General features: G+C 42.6%; 2 protein-coding genes across 2 annotated transcripts in view; one reads left to right on the forward strand and one right to left on the reverse strand.

Moving 5' to 3' along the window:
* LOC147334363 (low affinity immunoglobulin gamma Fc region receptor III-like) overlaps window positions 1–22,215 on the reverse strand; it is a 529,842-nt gene that overhangs the window by 174,174 nt on the left and 333,453 nt on the right. The window lies entirely within an intron of this gene.
* Window positions 4,048–5,444, forward strand: LOC147334371 (Fc receptor-like protein 5). The gene is made up of 5 exons (XM_086287753.1): window positions 4,048–4,056; window positions 4,368–4,641; window positions 4,721–4,955; window positions 5,040–5,092; window positions 5,347–5,444. The coding sequence occupies exons 1-5, from the start codon at window positions 4,048–4,050 to the stop codon at window positions 5,442–5,444; spliced, it is 669 nt and encodes a 222-aa protein (XP_086143879.1).

The following is a 22,215-nucleotide window of genomic DNA, read 5'->3' on the forward strand; positions in this document are numbered from 1 at the left end:
GTTCCAAAACACAAAAGAAAATAAGTAAAATTAATAAAGTTTGTTAAACTGTTAAACTTGTAAAGGTATTTACCTCGACAGAACCAAATAATTAAATAATATTGTGGGCCCATACGCACTCTCACCAACACACACCTTAACTGCTACAGTCTTTCTGTTAACAAACACCTCATTGCAGGCCTGAGTCGTGGCTCGGGTGCGTTGGGACCTAAAACAACATGGCCGCTTCACTTGTTGCCAAGCACTAAAATAAAAAGCATGTGAACACAACAGTACTCACGCCTCCAGGCAGTTCAAGGAGATAGCTGGGGAAACTGGGTCAAGGCCACCAGCAGAGCACGGCAGCAGCACTCACAGTTGCATATCCATGTGTTCCCGTGTGAACATGAAAGTTCAGCACAGCAGCAGAAGGGACCTCTCTGACACGCCAGCAAGACGTCCGTCTCCTCCGACAAACTGATTTTCAGTTTGTCGCCCTTCTTTGAACTCTCCGTCCACACGACACTGTTGTTCATCTCTCGTCTCTCTCTGCCTGCCGAGTGCACACGGCTCCCCACTTACTCCCACCCCTTCTACCTGAGACTACTTCAGGGTTCACTGGAGCTGCAGTACATATCAATAACATTTCAAAGAATAATGGCATACACCTCAAAAATACAAATAAAAAGGCTGTGCATTTAACTGACACATATCAGATACCTTACAGGCATTTGTATACATTTTTGAACACGGTGGACATTTGCATTTAACTAAAAATATATGAAAAAAAAAATTTAAGTTCCAGTAACTATTCTTAGTTAGCGTATTGTCTGTCTTGTCTTAATGTTGGTTTAAAATGGAGCACTGTAACAAAAAATAATTTCCCCCAGGGATCAATAAAGTATTCTGATTCTGATTCTGATTCTGATTACAGTGTACATAGTTGATCTTAAAAGTGAACCACACCTCTCTCTATTCTATGCAGCTCTTATCTTTTCTTTTATGTTCAATTTTATTATGTTCCCCTCCCAACCTTATTATTCCCTTGCATTTCTATCTCACCTTCCAGCCATTTCACTCTCTTGCAGTCACATGAATGTGACTCAGAATGGCAGACAGAACCAAAATTGTTGAAAATGAAAGGCAGCATCATGAGCACCAGCTTACTAAGCTATAAACTGATGCTGGAAGTCTGACAGTTATACTGATGTTATAGGTTATTTTCAACCAGCCAGAGAGACTCACCACACAAAGTTTAAATGAAACTTTTATAGACAAGCATTTACATATCAGTTTGATCAGAACGGCCTGCACTCTCCTGCAAAAGTGCAGGGTGTAGCAGTCTGCTGAGTGGTGCTTGAGGTGGTTTCGATCCTTTTTCTGGTTGGAAAAGAAGAACTGTGGAAACTTATTTTAAAAAAAAAAAGCCTTTTTCTTCATGTTTCGAAGAGTTTTTGGAGTATTTAAGACATCCTTAAAACAACGGTAGGTGTTTCCAAATGGCCTTCTGCAGCCTGTTAAAAACTTTGGTCTACTTTATATATCACATCTTTTTGTATTGTGCCCTTACTTTTGATCAGTCTAAGGTACTTCCCCTTGAGACTAAAGGGTTGCAATACAGCAAAATACTGAAGGCTGAGATCTGTTCTCTCAGTGACTTTCAGCTTTATTAAACGTTAAATTTAATCTCATGTATACAGGTTTTAAATTCAGGTTCTGTTGTTTACTTAGAATACAAAATGTGTGTGTGTGTGTGTGTGTGTACACATGCATGGGTGCATATTAATCTCTGTCTCTCTTCCACAACACGTCTTTATCCTGTCTTCCTTCTCTCACCCCAACCGGTCGCAGCAGATGGCCGCCCCTCCCTGAGCCTGGTTCTGCTGGAGGTTTCTTCCTGTTAAAAGGGATTTTTTTACTTCTCACTGTTGCCAAAGTGCTGCTCATAGGGGGTCATATGATTATAGGGTTTTTCTCTGTATATTATTGTAGGGTCTACCTTAAAATATAAAGCGCCTTGAGGCGACTGATTTTGGGATTTGGTGATATATAAATAAAATTGAATTGAACTGAATATGTCCACGTGACAAATGGAGATGTATATGAATATAAAATGAAACTGTCATGGTCGCCCATTGTGTCGACCTGCCAATTTTGTAGCCTAAGGCTTCTGTGTTTGATGGAACCACTTCATAAGGAAAAGGCTGCAGTTCAGTCTTTGCCAGATCGTTTTATGCTTGCAGTCAGTGCTTCCTAGTCCTTACCCTGTGAGTGTCACAAAGGACCAGAGGCCTATACTAAAACTGGGCTCAAGTGCTGGACCAAGTGAAGAGATGGTTGAGTTAGTTTTACACAATGCTTTTATTTTTGCAACAATGGGAATGTGGCAAAATTTGTAGTGTAAACACAGAATAAAATCATGCTTGGCACGAGGTTTGTGTCTAGGAAAACTAGTGTGGAGCTCTGAGGCAGGGACAGGGCATGTTTGGTAACAAGTGTGGTGGCACTGAGGAGAAAGAACAAAGGGAGTTTGTGTATTATAGAACTCCTACAGGTGTACATTTAACTGAGGGGTAAGGCGTACGTTCCAGGTGGAGTCAGTGGTGATTTGAGGAGAGAAGGTGTCGGAGTAGCAAGCAGAGCCAAAGAGTGGAGCTGTGACGAGAGAATTGAAGCACAAGAGAACAAGGTAAGTACATAGACTTGAGACTGAGGCATGAGTGCTTGTTACCAACATGGGTTAGTTAATGAACTGGCAGTGACGAGACAGCAACACTGGTCTTAAATATCTGTAGCAGATTGTTCCAGATTAGCTCCAGATAAGGTGAAGACAGTTCCTCCCTGGGACAGGCAGAGGAGAACTGACCTGGACTGTGACAGGGTGAAAAATATTAACATGCTTGCAATCTTGCATTCAGGATTTCCTTGGAAGATCCAATGACGCACATCACTATTTGCAGTTTTTTCATTTAGAGCTGTAAAATACCTCCACAACAGGTTACAACATGAAACAAAACAGACAACACAGAGCAACACTTTGTGCTTTGTTGTTTCGGGCATGCTGGCATGCTTGCATTCTGGACTTTCACCTTTCTGCACTCGTCCCTGGCTGAAGAATTCCAAACTGTTATTACTGCTATAGTTTTTATATAATTTATTTAAATATGTAATATTAACTAATGATGGCAAATGCAGCTCCCCAAACATCAGCACTAAATTCATTTTTCATCTTAAATCTGCTTCTGCTGCCTGTTCCTACCTCGTTTCTGTCCCCCACAAGCCTGCATCTTGAGTGCTGCAGTGCTTTCTAAAGCGTCGTTGGTTGTAAAATTTGGAGTAGATGTCTTTCTCTCCTCACAGGTTTGCTTTGTTGACCATTTCTGTGTATTTTTCTCTCCTTTTTTCATCTTTTTGATCACTGCCTCATATTAAAAGTGTATTTCCTCATGTATTGAAACCAAAGAATCTTTTCTCATAATAATGATGAGGGGGGGAAACCACAAACTAACACCCTGTAACAGAGGAAGGAGGAGGAGGTTCATGTGTTATGTGAGTGAACTGATGCAAGAAGAATTAATTCAGTATCAACAAAAGACAGAATGGAGAAATCATTTCTTCTGCTTTGTAAGTATACTGTAATGGGTTTCATCTTTGTAAAGGCCTAAAGATGCCACTTCTTTTGTTTCTCCACATAAATATCGAGTTTGCGTAGAAGACAACAAAGAGAGAATCACTTCCTGCTTTTTCTGCTTATTCTGCATGAGTCTGTAGCTCGATCAAACTGTGTAAAACCTCTAAACCAACCTCTGTTTCATTTCTCTTTAGTTCTGATCTGAGCTACACCACAAACCAAGGTCGGTAACCTTCTCTTGTCCTATTTTAAACCTGAAATAAACAACACATTTTAAAGATTAAAATTTATTGACTCTCGTGAATATGAATGAATATTTTCAACCCAAAAGTTCTGTTAAAGTTTGATCACGATGAAGATGCTGTTGTTTGACATAGTTGTAGAGGCTAAGCCTACGCTTGAAGCCACTGAGGTGGTCGTTAACGGGGGGTGACGCGATGTCACTGGTATGCATGAATTAATTTAACAGTCCAATAAATACAGCAGTATGTATCTTGTTTTTATTCCGTATTGACTTAGCATAACAGCGCAACGGTCACAAACTGTTTGCCTTCTTAATGACACACCTGACGCCGATTACGTGAGTCTACCTTAAATACCTTTACATTACATAATCAAAACAGAAAAAGGTGACCTCTAGTGACCACATAAGGTATTAACCCAAGAATGGCTCCTACAATAGTTAATGATGATCACCAGGAATGTTATTTCAGCCCTAAGTGTTTATGAAAAATTTAATATGAATATATTTATATAGATTTTCATCACAGCTCTTCTGACTGTGAGTCCCAGCAGCTCTCAGATGTTTGGGGGAGAGTTTGTGTCTCTGAGCTGTGACAAGGACGACAGCTCTGCTGGATGGACTCTGAGGAGAAACACAAGAAGAGAAATCAGAGCTGAGTGTGAGGAGTGGGGAGCAGCAGCTGATTCTTCCTGTAACATTAGCAGTGTCCTCCCGTGGGACAGTGGAGTTTACTGGTGTGAGTCCAGAGAGGGTCCCATCAGTAACATGGTTAACCTGACAGTCACTGGTAAGCTGAGTGTGTGGAGTTAGTGTTGATGAAGCTGTGTGTAAATGGATGAAATGCTGTAGTTTGTCTCTGTGTTGAGGTGGATCAGTGATCCTGCAGAGTCCTGTCCTCCCTGTGATGGAGGGAGATGACGTCACTCTGCTCTGTGAAACAAAGACCACTCCCTCCAACCTCACAGCCATTTTCTTCAAAGATGGCGTCTTCATCGGAAAAGAGCCAATGACCATCCAGCATGTTTCCAGGTCTGATGAAGGCCTCTACAAGTGTGACATCAGCGGCCATGGAGAGTCTCCATCCAGCTGGATCACTGTCACAGGTGACACACTCACCTGTCTGTGTTTCTGCAGGTTTCAACATTCACAATGTGACAACTTAATGACTGTGTTTGCTTTATTTTAGGGAAACACCACCACACCTCCACCTACATCCACACCTCCTGGTTGCACCTCTTGTGATACATCACTCTCCCCGCCTGTTGTCTCTGTGTTGTCATTCTTTTTAACAGTCTGTGTTGCAACTCTACTCATTTCAATAATTCTGTTGATAAAACTTTGTGATGTTAGAAAACCTGAAGGTGACACTCGGACCTCTGGATTTGACTCAGGTTTGGTTTTTTCAGAACTATGTACAAGTATATCAATGACTTTAAACGTGTCATCAAAACTTGCACAGCGTCATACTGCTGTTCCTTTTGGTTTGCTTCAGCTAATCAAGTGGAAGCTATAGAAGACAATCCAATCAGTGACGTCTTATGTGACATCGGACAGAGCAGAGGTGGTGTTCATGTTCTTTGTTTCTACTAATGAACAAATAAATGAATAAAAAATGATTATCTGCTCTTCTTCCCTTTTCTGGGAGGCAGTGGGGAGGTAGAGCGTACAGACCGATCCAGCGGGGAGGTGTGGGAAGCCAGATCAGGCGCCCCCCTTCTGGCTCTCCTCTCTGCTCTCTCCTATCTTGTCCCTTTTGTCTTGCTTCTCTCTATCACCTTTTCTATCCCTTTAAAGAAGTGAGGCTCCATAAATGTTAAAGAGTCAGGTATTATTTCTCAATTGCAGTGAATAGATGAACTGTAGGAAACTAAACAGAAGAAAGAAGAAGAGAAATAACAATTTAACATAAACCACAGACACTCCAGGGCCTGATCAACCCTGGCAGGGCCTCCTTGATGAGGGTGTCTAGTGATAATGGCCGAAACACCCGATGAATCCAAGGTCCAGTACTGGCGATGTGTCCCAAATCTTAATATGATAATCTAGATCAGAAATCTAATCCCCCTAAAAATGGCAGATTAGCCTTAAAGACCGAAAGTTGAGGCACACAACGATGTCTCTGGGCTGCCTTTCCTCATAACAGCCATCCCTCAAGATTCTCGCCATTTAAAGCAATGCATTATCAGGGACCAGGGCTGTGCAGAGAGGTTTAAAGGGGCGGGTGCTCAAAGTTAAAAAGGGGCACATTGAACCAGGCTGAATAACAACAACACACATTCATCAAGAATCTAATATGGGCAACAAGGCAAAGCAAACGTAGCCGATGCTTTACCTGATGGGTACAATGTTGCTGTTGAGGGGTTGCTGTGGATAGTGCTGGAGGGCAGGGCTTTGTTGATCTGAGACTGTAAACATTAAAAAGTCCATAGGAGAGATGGTAGCTGATGTCATGAGATAATAACAAAATGCAAAGATTGGTGACAGCGCTTGGAACCATAAAGCAACAAAAAACTGTGAGAAATAATTTAGGCTCTGCCTGTGAATCTGTTGGCAGAGGTATGAAAATGCGCAGTGAAATCTGACGTGCATAGCTAACTTCATCAACGACATTTTGGGAGGAATAATCACACATCAGCCTTCGGCCATGTTACGTCCCCACTTAAAAGCTAGGCGATGAGGGTGGGGGACAGTAACAGTTAGATCCAGGTGGAATGAAAAGAACACCAGGCAGAGGTATTTAATATAAAATAGATCTTTATTGTAGGCAAACACCTCAATAATCATATAAATGGCAACAACAAAAGGAGACAGCACCGCTGCTTTAATGAGAAATCAGGGAGGTCAACCCAAAGTGGTAATGACCACTTCAACAAAGAAAGCTTCAACAGAAAGAGACAGCAACGCTGCCTGCAAACAATATCCAGGCAGGCCACACAAACTAATGAAGGCTGCCGTCATTCATGGGCAATCACTAGTGATGTGACGTTCTGTATCGAGGCTTCAAAGCGTGTGTCGAGTAATGGAGGGGGTGTTTCCGCGAAGCGCGTATCGAGGCTTGCTTCATTTATGGGAGGAGCTGAAAATGATGACGTCCGAAGCCTCGCTGCCCGGCTGTACCACGTGACTGGTTCAGGAAGCGGTTCGAACTTTGCCGCAAATAATCATTTTCCATACTGCCAGTATAAATATACACAGTATACTGCCATCACTACAATATAGATGTTTTACACACTCCTTTTGTTGTTGACATTTACAGGCTGTGTGCAAAATGCCACACTCTTCAAATTCATGCCAACTAATATTTTTACGTCCAGTAGGTGTCCTGCTAGAGCAAATGAAGCTTCAAGAAGCTTCGCGTTGGGGTGAACCAATTGGATGAAAAGTAGTGATGGCCCGCTTGAAGCTGACGCTCCGGAGCGTGTGTCGAAAAAAATAACACACTGGTTCAGAAGCACTGTGTCGAGGCTTGCTTCGTTTGGCAAAAGTCACGTGACCAGTGACGTCCGAAGCTTCATTACGCACGTAACTGCTTCGGTACCTGATTCAAACGGATATAAGGAAGTGAATCATCCACGGGATTCGTGGAGTGTGTTGATGGTGACAGAGAGCGAAGAGGTGATCATTCCACTGACAGATATGGAGCCAGCGAGGAAGAGAGGACGTTCTGGCGTGTGGGAATATTTTGAGTTGATTTTGCTCAATTCATTTTATCTGCCGAAGTGAAACACCTGAAATGTCCAAAATCATGTTTTCATAATGTAAATATCATTACAGCATATGACTTCAGGAACACTTCCATGTGAATTAAAGCTAATGAAGACTACAAAAATGTATTTGACACTATACGTACATTACATTGCTACACAGTTTAGAAAATCATTTTGTTTATTGTTTTTAGGTGATAGTCTGCAGGACCCAGGAATACCTGCATATCTACCAGCTTGCAGTGTAGTTCCTGCACTCCACAGCCTCTTCTGTTCCATGCAAGTGGATTTTCTCCAGGGCAGGAGAAACTATTTCTAAGAAAAGAAACAGACTCAGCCAGCGCACAGTAACACTAATCCTCTTTTTAAATGTAAATAACAAAAGGGCTACCTGACATAGAGCATGTTTTTACTTTGCAAGTTCTTGATTAGGGGTGGGTTTTGATTATCGCCTTTCTGATTACAATCCATGCTAAATTGAATAAAGTGATATTGATTCATTAAAATCCCGTGTCGATTTGTAAATTAACGTTATTATGCCTGAAACGCCAGCATCTCAGGTTAAACCTCACAACATGTCGTCAAAGACCATACAGCTAAAACAGTAACTGGGAGCAGGTTTACGGATTCTGCATACAAACGTGAACACAGAGCGCGGACCCGACGCGTCAGAGTAGGATTTTGGTGCGTCGTCGGGTCCGCGCTGTGTTTGCCTCTTTTTTTTTCGCTGGCTTCTGCAGCTGCAGGTTTCATAACTCTCTGTTTACATCTCTAATTAAGTCTCACATGTGTCAGCTTTCTTTTAATAGATATGAAATTATGGATATATACTGTTAAATGATCAGAATTGTAATATTTCTGACTGAGGCAAAACTTTCCAGATTCCAATCAAATTGAATCGGATCCTGTATCGAATCAAAAATGATTCTACAAATCAGTGACGATGCAGCTGTACTCAGCTCCCTAAGCATTTTCCCTTTCCAGTTCACAATCAATCCCACCCCTAGGTCAAAAATATGTATAGGATAATTGGCCTCATCTAATATTTTGTATGAACCTGTCCAGCTGTCCAGTGATTAAACGACAAGTAGATGGAGGCAGGACTTCACAGCAGGGGCATACTCCATAATGTGCTGTGCATTCTCATATGTATATTATATATATTGCTCACTTATTGTATTTACCAACATCAAGGAGTTATGAGCAAAGAAAGGCCACCATAGTGCATGTTTAAATAGGGAAAGTTTATTGATCAAAATGTATTACGCAAATACGCATTACATTTTTTTCAGCCCCCCAATCGAGAAAACAAAACCAATTACATGTTCAAAGCAACGGAACGGTGGCCCAATATCAGAGAGAACTCCACTCTTGAGTGAGCAGTGATGATTCAGCTGTCCGTTTTATTTTGCAGATTCAAGCTGCTCTTCAAAATTTTCACCACCAGATGTCACCGGAGAGGACTGTGTTGAAAAGCTTCGAGTAATGAACCGTTTTTCAATACAAGCTTCAGTGCTTCGGAAAGCTTCATTTGGCCATCACTAATGAAAAGCTTCAGTGCTTCATGAGGCTTCATCTGCCCATCACTAGCAATCACTGCTCAGTTAAGCACTACTCACAAAGAGCCACACACCAGAAGGCTGGTCACACGCAGCAGGCTGTTCCACACCTAGGCTAGTAGCACACTCTGACCAGCACAGAGGAAATCCACCAGAAACCTCTCCCTCCTCCTCCACACTGCTCTTCTCCAGCTTATATCACCCCTGAGGGTAATTGGTTGTAACGAGAGCAGATGAGCAGCAGGTGTGACCTAAAGGAGAAGGCAGGGGCAGAGAGAGACAAGGGGAGGGGCCAGAACGAAGGAGGAGGAGGAGAGGGAGAAGACCACACCACGCCCACACACTCCCACAGCCTCCCAGGATGTAACAGGCCATTTTTGATGAACGCATACGCCCCCTAGAGCGCGCTAACTTTATTAACAGCCACACAAATGTAAAGCACACATCAAACATAAATAAACCATTTGACTGTCTCCATAATTGAGAGCATTTTCTCTTCTTATTTCAACACCCCCACTTGCTCTCATATTATGATGCTCTTAAGTAAACAAAAAACAACAAACAAAAGGTTTCTTCCTCAGTACTGTATACATGTCCGTATACCACGTTAATGCCCAAACATAAACTTCTCAAACTTGAACAGCTTAACTTTTGTTGCAGGCTTTGTCATTACATCTGCAACCATCTCTTCTATTGAACAATAATCCAGAGTTATTTTTCCTGCACTCACAGTTGACCTCACAAAGTCGTACTTTATGTCAACATGTTTACATCTCTGTCTCGTCACAGGATTCTTTGCCAACGCAATTGCACCCTGATTATCTTCATGAACTTTTGGCGGTGCATATTTTTGTCCATCAATACCTTGTAACAGTTGCATTAGGTACAAAACTTCTTGTAGGGTCGCAGCTAAAGCCATGTACTCCGCTTCACAGGTAGATAATGCAACAGTAGGTTGTCTTTTGGTTTTCCATGAGATTAAAGGACCATCTACAGACAAGCTTATGCAATAACCAGTTGTACTCCGTCTGTCTGTTACATCAGCTGCCCAATCAGCATTGCTGTATGCCCACAACCTCAGTTCTTTGTTGTCACATTTCCTGTAACACAGTTCTTTCTCGGTTGTCCCTTTCAGATACCTCAGTACATGTTTTACTGTAGTCCATTGGTCTTCAGTTGGCTCAGTAAAGTACTGTGAAAGTTTACTGACTATAAAACTCAAGTCTGGTCTTGTGCATGTAGCCAAATAGATCAGACTACCAACTGCCTCTCTGTACCTTTTGACATCACTCATCCTTTCTGCATCATCAGCATAGTTCAGTTTTTGCTCACAAGGTGTCTGTCTTTCTTTACAATCCTGCATGTTGAATCTTTCAAGTATTTTTTCCACATATTGTTTTTGTGACATTTTTACACAGTTATCACTCTGGTCAAAATCTATACCAATGAAATGTCTCAGTTTACCCAAATCCTTCATTTTGAATTTTGCTGCAAGCATTTTCTTCACAACAGTTAGTTCACTTTCATCACTAGCAGCAATGATCAGGTCATCTACCCATGCAATCAGAATCACCTTCTTATTTTCTGTCATTTTTGTGTAAACACAATGGTCAGCGGGGTTTTGCACGAAGTTGTTCTCACTCAGATATTCATGCAACAACTTGTTCCAATTTCGGCCTGATTGTTTTAGCTCATATAGCGACTTTTTCAACTTGCACACCAGTTTTTCATTTGTGTCGGATTTTACCTCATAACCCTCAGGTTGTTCCATGAATACCTCACAATCTATTGGTGCATGAAGATAGGCAGCTTTAACATCCATCTGATGTAAAAGCATGTTTTCTTGTGCTGCCTTTTGCATCAACACTCTGATACTAGTCAGGTTAGCAGTAGGGGAAAATGTTTCTTCATAATCCACACCTATCCTCTGACTATATCCTTTAGCAACATCACGTGCCTTGTACTTCTCAGATCCATCAACATTGTTTTTGACTGCGTACACCCATCTACCCCCCACTGTCTTCTTACCCTCAGGCAAAGTGGTTAAGGTAAATGTGTCATTTTCTCTTAGTGATTGCATCTCTTCATCCATTGCACTGACCCATTTCTCTGAGTTATATGAAGTTATTGCTTCCTTGAATGTTTGGGGAATGTTACACATTGCTCTGTAACAATAATCCATGTTTGTAAGTACTTGATCACAATCCTCCTTATCAGTAACATATTCACTTAAATACCCAGGCCTCTTTCTCACTCTGGAAGGATACCTTGCAGCCTCGCAGTAGAGTTCATTCTCCTGTGACTGGCTGCTCATCTCAGACATGCTTACTGGGATCTGTTCCTGAGTATCTGTGTGTTCTGTACTCACATCAGTCTGTTCTCTGGTCTTGGTGAACCTGTTTGGTGTCTCAAAGTCACCCTCATCATCTGGCACCTTGTCAGTCTGTGTTTGTCTCACTACTCTTGTTTTAAGATAAGATAAGATAAGATAAGATAAGATAAGATAAGATAAGATAAGATAAGATAAGATAAGATAACCTTTATTAGTCCCACACGTGGGAAATTTGTTTTGTCACAGCAGGAAGTGGACAGTGCAAAAGTTATGACGCAAAAATTAGAATACAATAAGAATAAATACAGTACACAGCTGTACAGAATAGAATAAAATAATATACTATATACAGTAGAATAAAATAGAATAAAAATATACAATAAGATAAAAATAGAATACGAATGCTATACAACTGAGTAAAAATACAACGATGCCAGAAAAGATTATTGCACTTAGTGTTATTGCACATGTGTGGATGTGTGTGTTTGTTCAGTTAAAGTCTTTGTTGTGGAGTCTGACAGCAGTGGGGAGGAAAGACCTGCGTAATCTCTCCGTCCCACACCGTGGGTGCCGCAGTCTCCCACTGAAGGAGCTGCTCAGTGCTTTTAGTCTGTGTAAATGACCCAGATTATTTGTTTATTTGATATTTTTCAAACAGTTAAATCCCTGAACGAATTATACCTTATAATATAGATTAGACTCTTATTTTGAAATTCGGAACGGGCAACTTCCGGGAAGGAAGATCGTACCGCAACTGCTTGCCGCAGAAAGGATTAATGAGAAGGTTATCGTTTTCCATCCATCTTAAAATTAGCATCTAGCTGGAAGGCGAACAGGTATGTTTGTGTGTTGTACTTGTTGTTTACATTTCGGACAATTTGTAAATGTATTACTTGATTGTTAATAAGTTTATGAGCGATCTAGCAGGCTGATGCTAGCACCTCCTGTGCCTTTTCTGTGAATTGATTAGCATAACAGAAACGTGGTTATATCAAGTGAATGTTTATTTGTTTTATGTTATGATTACAGCTCTTACGGTGTGTCTATGGCAATTTGTGAATAAATGGGTTGGAATACCCCACCATGGTCAATCCGTAATGATCATTGAGTGCATCGTCTGAATAAAGTCCGGCTGGAATGCTACAGTAAGAGCTGATCCCCCGCATCATCCTGCTGCCATCCTGCACCACGGAACCACGAGGACGAGTCACGGAGCTGTGTTGCTATTCGTCTGGGATTGACAAGACATTTCACGGAGCAACTCAGTGCCATTCTATGGGTCTTCTAGACAGAGACTTTATAATCATCATGCAGCTGGCTTAATGGTTTGATGTGACGGTCAGAAAAGGTATGGAACATTTCATTCTAATCGACAAGGAAAGGACATTCATTCTCATCAGTGGTGGTTAAAGGGAGAGAGAAGGTCGTCAACTACTGTGGACATCTGCTGCATTAAGACACAACGGACATGAAGTAATAACAAGTGAAGTAATTTTGTTTATTGGTATTTACCACCACTACTGTATATTTATCATTCTTTCTACTGACCCAAAAGGGGGTGAAAGAGGGGCATTTAGTTCAATTTGTAACTGTACAATAGTAATGGTGTATTGATCTGTGTTTAGCATAAGAGGTTTACTTTACCACATCAGTTTGCAACAGCTAGCAGGTTGCATTTATGATTTTATACATTTCTTCTCAATGTTGTGTTGGTTATCCGCTTCTATTTCAACTTGGTTTAAAGTGCAGAGATTCTCCTCCCTTCTGTTAATGCAGCCTTTAAGTTATAGTAACCACAAGCAGCTCATTAACTAAAGCCTGCAAATTAGATAAGTAAATAACATAAACATGAAGGAAATGGAGACTCCCTCCTCACAAACAGAACTAGAGCATCAGATAGTCGACCTGCAGAATAAAATCAAAGGGCTTAAGGCGTCTCTTGAAGACACATCAGAAACTACGGAAATATAACTTTTGGAGAAGGAAATTCAACGCAGAGAAGAAACGTTGAACAACTTACAAGGTGAGCTTAAGGAAGGCCTCCGACGTTCCACTCGAACAAAAATCCCAACTCCAAAGGCGCTCGAAATGCAGCAGGAGGAAGCAAGAAAAAGGGAAAGAAAGTTCATCTCAACGTACGAAAGATGGAAGATTCGAGCCCGAGAGTCAAGAGAGCAGCTCAAGTCAGACATTAGTAAAGGCGAGCTGGCATCTTTGATGGATTCTTTGGAGAAAGAGAAAGAAACTGTGTTAAACACTTACCTTGAAATACGAAGTCACATTACACCTTCTCCAGAATTAAGACGTCACGTTGACAGTTGTGAGGCAGTTACAGCCGAAATTATGAAAGTTACCTACGAGAGAATGTCAGATCTCGATGGTGATTATGATGCAGAACAAGTACATTGCCGTCTCAGGGAGCTGCTTAAGAACAGCTACGCACGCTCCATCTATGGATCCACCGCATCTAGAGTGACAAAGTCAATCCGTAGTCACAAAAGCACTACTCTAACACTCAAACAGGCGGATGCAGCAGCAGAGCTAGCTGCTAAGGAAGTCGAATTTGAAGGGTTGCTGGAAGAAGAGAGACAAATGGAGAAGATAGAGGAACAGCACAGAAAAATGGAAGTAGAAAAGCGCAGACTTGAACGCCTTCAAGCAGAAAAGAATTTGAGGGCTGCTCGGGCCAAACTGCAAGTCTACAGCCAGGTAGCCTCGCAGGAAGGCAGTCTCCATTCCTCTAATAGTTCAGTGGGAAATCATCATGTTCCCCCTGCTATCAACCCTCCAACTCCCACCGTCACAGCATCGCCACCCGACCTAAACGTGTCATCCCTTGCCCAAGCCCTACAAGACAGTATGGCTCTAAATAGACTTCCAGTTCCAGAGCCGTCTGTATTTAGTGGGGACCCCATTCAGTTCATTGAGTGGAAAACTTCATTCATGTCACTTATTGACAAAAAGGCCATCTCCCCAGCAGACAAACTTTATTACTTGAGGAAGTATGTAGGCGGCCCAGCTCGTAAAACATTAGAAGGAACTTTCTATAGGAATGACAGCGACGCTTATAAGGATGCGTGGAACAAACTGGATAACAGATATGGCCAAACCTTTATTATACAGAAAGCCTTCAGAGATAAGCTCACAGATTGGCCAAAGATCCAACCAAGAGATGCAGAAGGATTAAGAGACTTCTCAGATTTCTTAAACGCTTGCCAAGATGCAATGACACATGTGAAGAGCCTCGAAATACTGAACGACTGTGAAGAGAATAAGAAGCTAATCCTTAAACTACCAGAGTGGATAGCATCTCACTGGAACAGGAAGGTTACTGAAGCCTTAAAGGGCAATAAGGAATTCCCCAGTTTTAAGGACTTCGCCGCATTTATGGCGACAGAGGCAGAGATTGCTTGCAATCCAATCACCTCAGCTTATGCCCTCCGCGGCTCTGAGTCGAGCACAGCAAAACAAGGCAGCAGAGACCCTAAGAGGAACAAGGCAAGGGTTCTAAACACACAGACTGAGGCTGACACCGAGAGGCTCAAGCCAGTTAAAGGAAAGGAAAGGTCTCCTTGTGCCTTCTGTCAAAATAATCAACACAGACTACATGGATGTCCCAAGTTTATTGCTAAAACTCTGGAGGAGCGTCGAGATTTTGTCAGAGAACATAAGCTCTGCTATGGCTGCACCAAACCTGGACATAGTGCAAAAGACTGTCGACATCGACACTCATGCAACACGTGCAAGGGTAAACATCCCACTTGTTTACACGATGACAACTATTTAAAGAAGGAAAGAGTTCTGCCACAGGAAACCACTATCCTGAGCAATGCCGGCCAAACGGAGGCTGCTGCAACTTCAATGTCAGTGATTACTGGACAGCCAACTAACACATCAATGATTGTGCCTGTGTGGGTGTCAAAAAAGGATACAGGAACTGAGAAACTGGTTTACGCCTTGCTGGACACGCAAAGCGACACGACGTTTGTTGACCAGGAACTGAGTGATGTATTAAAGGCAGATTCCTGTCCAGTTAAGCTGAAGTTAACTACGATGATTGGACGCGACGTGATCGTAAAGAGCCAAAGAGTCTCAGGGCTTTGTGTTCGGGGTTATCGCTCTTCCCTCCTCATCGACCTTCCTCCTGCTTATACCAAGGATTGCATACCAGTAAACAGAGCCCATATCCCAACATGCGAGACAGCTAAAAGGTGGAATCATCTCTCCAAGGTCATAGAAGAGATTCCACCTCTACAGGACTGTGAGGTTGGTTTATTGATAGGCTATAACTGCGCACGAGCAATGGCACCAAGAGACGTCATAACGGGAGGAGACGATGAGCCTTATGCAATTCATACCGACTTAGGATGGAGCATAGTTGGTGGTACGTCGACATGCCCCGACACCTCAAGTACGGCGGGACAGTGCTTCCGAGTTGCAGTCAGGGAGCTCCCACCAGTCACTCCGGCAGATGCCATTCGCATTCTAGAGTCTGACTTTAAGGATGCTAAGGAAGACGGCAAACCAGTGTCTCAGGAGGACATCCTGTTCCTGGACAAACTCAAGAACCACATCGAAAAGAACAGTCTAGGTCACTACGAGATGCCGTTGCCCTTTAAGGAGAGACCTACCTTACCTGACAACAAACAGCTTGCAGTCATACGTCTGAGCCATCTAAAGAGGAAGCTGTTAAAGGATGAACGGTACAAAGAACAGTATATCAAGTTCATGGAGGAGGTCATAGAAAGGGGTGATGCAGAGGAAGTCCACGATGATGGGAAAGAGGGCGAAAAATGGTACATACCTCATCACGGTGTATTCCACGACAAGAAGCCAGGCAAACTGCGCGTGGTGTTCGACTGCTCTGCCAAGTACCAGGGAACCAGTTTGAATGATCATCTGCTCACTGGTCCTGACCTGATGAACAATCTCAACAGTGTACTTCTTCGCTTCCGGTTGCACTCCACTGCATTGATGTGCGACATAGAGAAAATGTTTCACCAATTTCATGTGAAGAAGTCAGACCAGGATTACCTGCGCTTCCTTTGGTGGAAGAAAGGAGATCTCGGTGCACAGCCCCAAGAATACCGTATGAGGGTGCATATCTTTGGCGCAGCCTCATCGCCTGGCTGTGCGAACTACGGATTGAAGCATTTGGCTACAGAAAATAAAGACCGATACCCATTAGGCTCTCAGTTCATTCTGAGAAATTTCTATGTCGACGATGGAGTCACAAGTACAGACAGCTCAGAGAAGGCTATCAAGTTAGCAGAAGAAGCCAGAAAACTTTGTGCCCTGGGTGGTCTTAGGCTCCACAAGTTTGTGTCCAATGACAAAGCTGTCCTGGTAAGCATACCAGCAACTAAACGTGCATCAGACATTAAAGACCTCAACCTTGCCTTTGATAACTTACCTTCAGAGAGAGCGTTGGGTATCCAATGGCACGTCGAATCAGACTGCCTGAAGATCAGCACCAACCTTAAGGAACAGCCTGCAACACGTCGAGGCATATTGTCCATTGTTGCATCCCTGTACGATCCCTTGGGTCTCATAGCCCCCTTTTTGCTCATTGGAAAGGAAGTGCTGCAGCAGATGTGCTGCCATGGAACAGGTTGGGACGACCCTCTAACCAACGAACTTCGTCCACGGTGGGAGAAATGGAAAAACGACCTCAACAACTTGGAGAGGATAAATATACCCCGAAGTTATGCCCCGGCAGATTTCGGAAGGGTTATTAAACGTGAGTTACATCACTTCTCCGACGCAAGCACTACTGGCTATGGACAGTGTTCATATCTAAGGCTTAGCAATGAAGAAGGAGACATCCACTGTGCTTTAGTCATGGCCAAATCTCGCGTCGCCCCAACAAAGGTCACCACGATCCCAAGATTAGAGTTGACGGCTGCAGTCATCTCTGTGAAAACCAGCAATGTTTTAAAGGAAGAACTTGGATATGCGGACATTGAAGAGCATTTTTGGACCGATTCCAAGGTTGTACTAGGGTACATCAATAATGAGGCTCGACGTTTTCATACATTCGTAGCCAACCATATCCAGAAGATACATCTCTACACGAATCAAAGGCAATGGAGATACGTCCCTACTGACCAGAATCCTGCGGATCGTGCTTCTAGAGGTTGTTTTGTCCATGAGCTAATATCATCGGACTGGTTTACCGGCCCTGCATTTCTATGGGAAAAGGGAGTTGACCTCTCAGAAGAGGTGGCTCCGGAACTGTCAGTCGGAGATCCAGAAGTTAAGGAAACACGGACTCTAAACACGGAAACTGTAGAACAAGATTCTCTTACTTATCGGCTGGCAAAGTTCTCATCCTGGACTCGCGCCATCTGTGCAGTGGCTCGCATTCTTCGAAGGATCAACAAGGATAAGTCAATCGGCCTCTCTACAGTGCAGGAAAGAGATGGCGCCACGTACAATATTTGGCCGAGCAGTTCTGGAGCCGTTGGCAGAAAGAGTACTTAGCCAACATTGCTTTTAGACAACGCTGGCACACCCCAAAGAGAAACCTGCAGATCGGGGATATAGTCATAATGAAGGATGAAGACTTGCCCAGAAATGAATGGAGGTTGGGAAGAGTCGTAGAGACTACAATGGACAGAGATGGACTGGTTAGGAGAGTGAAGCTCTGTCTAGGTGACAGGAAACTTGGCAAAAATGGTGAACGTCTTACTAAGCGGTCAGTGCTCGAACGGCCAGTTCAAAAACTAGTCTTATTGTTGGAAGGTGACTAGTCCATTCCTTGCATACTATGCTTCTGTTGTTGGGTCATTATTTGTATTATGAAATCATTGTGTTCTTTCTTCCTATGTTTATGGAGTTATGTTTTTGAACACTAATGATTTGGTGGGAGTGTAAATGACCCAGATTATTTGTTTATTTGATATTTTTCAAACAGTTAAATCCCTGAACGAATTATACCTTATAATATAGATTAGACTCTTATTTTGAAATTCGGAACGGGCAACTTCCGGGAAGGAAGATCGTACCGCAACTGCTTGCCGCAGAAAGGATTAATGAGAAGGTTATCGTTTTCCATCCATCTTAAAATTAGCATCTAGCTGGAAGGCGAACAGGTATGTTTGTGTGTTGTACTTGTTGTTTACATTTCGGACAATTTGTAAATGTATTACTTGATTGTTAATAAGTTTATGAGCGATCTAGCAGGCTGATGCTAGCACCTCCTGTGCCTTTTCTGTGAATTGATTAGCATAACAGAAACGTGGTTATATCAAGTGAATGTTTATTTGTTTTATGTTATGATTACAGCTCTTACGATGTGTCTATGGCAATTTGTGAATAAATGGGTTGGAATACCCCACCATGGTCCATCCGTAATGATCATTGAGTGCATCGTCTCAATAAAGTCCGGCTGGAATGCTACAGTCTCAAACTTCACCAGTCTATGCTTCTGTACTTTCCCACTGCCCGGGTAGTAGACCATATAAGCTGGACTGTTCTTGTCATATCCAACAAAAATTCCTTTCTCACACCTTGAGTCTAGTTTTCTCTTGTTCTGCCTGTAGGCATAACACACTGACTCAAATGTCTGCATCCTGGAAAGGTTTGGCCTTCTTCCTGTCAGCATTAAATATGGTGTCTGTTCTGTGCGTCTGTTAAAACATCTATTCCTCACTACAGCTGCTGTTTGCACTGCGTAAGTCCACAACTCTTTAGGTAACTGTTTCTCTATTAACATACACCTGGCCATATCAAAAAGAGTGCGCCAATTGCGTTCTGCAGTACCATTTTGGTGTGGTGAGTATGGTGCTGAGGTCTCATGCCTGATTCTGTTTTTGCTAAGGAGTGCCTGATACTCATTTCCCATAAACTCTGTTCCATTGTCAGACCTGATACATTTAACTTGCCCATACGGGGCTGTATCAGCCAAAAACTTCTGAGTTGCTTTTGCTGTGTCACTCTTATTTTTCAGAAAATACACAAACACTGCACTGGAATAGTCATCAGTGAATGATAGTGCAAATCTATATCCATCTCTGGACTCTGGGTCTACTGGACCAGCTAGATCTGTGTGTACCAGCTCTAAGGCGGTTTTGGCTCGTGCATCAGGGTCCCTGTTTCTAGTTTGAACAAACTTTCCCTGTGTGCACACTTCACAATGCAAGACAGATTTATCTGTTTTTCCTTTGATTGCCATACCATCAACAACACCCTGTAATCTCTGAATGTCATCATAATTACAGTGACCAAGAATTTCATGCCATGTTTGCATGTCATAGCAACCCTTACACTGGTCTTTACCTTCAGTGTTTACTGTTTGTAGGTAGTACAGTCTGTTGTACTCATATATTGGGAACCTTGTACCGTCTTTGTGTCGCAGGGTGTCTTTTCCTTGCTTGAAGATCATAGTTGCTCCATTTGAGGTAGCTGCTTTCACAGAGAAGATGTCTTCTGGATACGATGGGATGTACAGTGCCTGTTTCAAGGTTGTTTTGTGGCACTGCCCCCTGCTGTCCATCAAGCAAAACTCTGCCTCCCCTCTTTGCTCTGCAACTCCAGTGCACTTGGTGCCGTCAGCCAACTCTACGTAGTGTGACTTGGGCTGGAAACTGTCGTCGAATCTCCTGAACTTCGTTATATCTGTAACAATATGCGAAGTTGCCCCTGTGTCCACCATCAGACCCTTTTTGTTGACGCCATGCTCTGACTGGAACACTGCACCCTCACTGCTTACCCGGAATGCGTAGTCTTTGTTACCCCACTCCTCGGAAACTTTCCGTGCATTGTCTTGCCGCCGTTTCCGTCTGCATGTTGAGTCCCGATAGGTGGTGCTTTTACACTCGCTACACCACTGCTTGCGCTGACACGTCCTGGCTTTGTGTCCCTTTAGTCCGCATCTGAAACACATTATGTCTGCGTTGCCGGCCCCACGGTCATTCAATTTTTCAAACGTGGGATTGTCGCTCGGTCGTGCACGTGCTTTCATGATGTTGTCATCTGACGCTGCGGCGCGCATTTTCTCTGTGTCTTCAAAGCTTCGCAGTTTAGTTTTAAATTCAGCAAAAGTCACTTCAACTTCACTTTGTGTGACATGGATCGCAAACGGTTTGAACGATTCTGGCAGTCCCTTCAAAACCATTGCTACCAATAGCCCATCACTCAAAGTTTCACCAGCATTCCTCAGGGATGTGATTATTGTCTCTGCTCGTATCACATACTCAGTCACACTCTCACTGCTGGACTTTTGGAGCGAAGTGAGTTCTGTATACAGGCTAATTATACGAGGCTTTCCTTTACCTGCATAATAGTTTCTTAGAATCCCCAGTGCCTTCCGTCCATCATCCGCTGCTTCTCGCATAACAAGAGACAAACTTTTGTCATCCAGAAACTGGATCAGCTCCGCGTAGGCCTCTGCATTCTTTGCTCTCTCTTCTTCTCCCTCCGTGTCGGTAGGCTGCTTCAAAATAATGTCTCTTAAACCTTGCAGACGAAGGTGGCCCAAAAATTTCGTCTCCCATAGTTCGTAATTCTTTTCGTCTCCATCAAAAACTAGCCGAGCCCAACGGCTATTTGACTCAGCGGCTCGTCGGCTCATGGCGCTAGCATGGTATGCTAATCCTCACCGAGTGCGCAGTACGTCGCGGCGTTTCTCTCGGTGGCAAAACCACATGGACTCTTTTGGAAAACTTCTTAGCTTCCTGGGCCCATAACCTGTTGGCAGAGGTATGAAAATGCGCAGTAAAATCTGACGTGCATAGCTAACTTCATCAACGACATTTTGGGAGGAATAATCACACATCAGCCTTCGGCCATTTTTGATGAACGCATACGCCCCCTAGAGCGCGCTAACTTTATTAACAGCCACACAAATGTAAAGCACACATCAAACATAAATAAACCATTTGACTGTCTCCATAATTGAGAGCATTTTCTCTACTTATTTCTCTTCTTCCTTCCATCCCATCATTTCATATATCACTCTCCACTTGCTGTCTATCTGAGAACAAGGCACAACTTGCTATTGCAATAAACTATAATCTAATTATCCACACCTAACAACTCTTGCACGTAATCTATAATAAAATGATGACAGAAAAATGTTATAGCACTGCCTTTAGTAGCCTCACACAGCTCCTACTGTTCCCTCCTCATGTCCTTACCAGGCATGTCTGGACAATGTTATATCATGAGTAATATTTTTTTTAAAAATCCATCTAAATAAAACACACACATGCACGCACACACAGTGACATTTTAGATCTTCTTCAGAATACTGTATATACTATGGGCATCATGGTGCTAATCCAGAATCCTTACATTATTATTTATTACTAGAGCTACAATAATAAAGCAATGAGGAGGGGGAAGTAATAAATATGAAATAATGTATTTATGATGATTCCATTTGTTTCACTATCCACTCTGTGCAGGGGCAAAGCTTATTACATTTTTAAACTGTAGAGATACAATCATTTTACTGCTGTAAAATCCAAATTTTGTCTTATTTAAAATATAAATCTAATATAATCTGCTTCTTAATGCATGTTCTTTAAAATACAGCGTGTGTTTTTAATATATTATAATTATAATAATGCATAATTATGTGGACATGCATATTAGATCGTTTTTTAGTGAAATATAATCCCTCCAGAAAGGCAGGAAAAGCCCGGAAACTTACTTTAAAACTAAATATGTTCCCTAAAACGGTGACAAAGCTACAGACCCATGACAGCCTTACACAGGTAGCCAGCAGCTATGACCAGCACTACTTGTGCAGTTAATAAAAG

The sequence above is a fragment of the Aulonocara sp. 'chitande type north' Nkhata Bay genome, linkage group LG3 (genome assembly GCF_057382095.1).
Source record: "Aulonocara sp. 'chitande type north' Nkhata Bay isolate Kocher_YH1m ecotype deep benthic linkage group LG3, A_spYH_male_GT1.1, whole genome shotgun sequence".
Classification (NCBI taxonomy): Eukaryota; Metazoa; Chordata; class Actinopteri; order Cichliformes; family Cichlidae; genus Aulonocara; species Aulonocara sp. 'chitande type north' Nkhata Bay.

What these genes read in the sequence shown, in the direction of transcription:
- LOC147334371 (XM_086287753.1), top strand. An exon ending in GGTTAACCTGACAGTCACTG is followed by an intron (nt 4,642 to 4,720) that starts GTAAGCTGAGTG and finishes CTCTGTGTTGAG; the next exon opens with GTGGATCAGTGATCCTGCAG. An exon ending in TCCAGCTGGATCACTGTCAC is followed by an intron (nt 4,956 to 5,039) that starts AGGTGACACACT and finishes TGCTTTATTTTA; the next exon opens with GGGAAACACCACCACACCTC.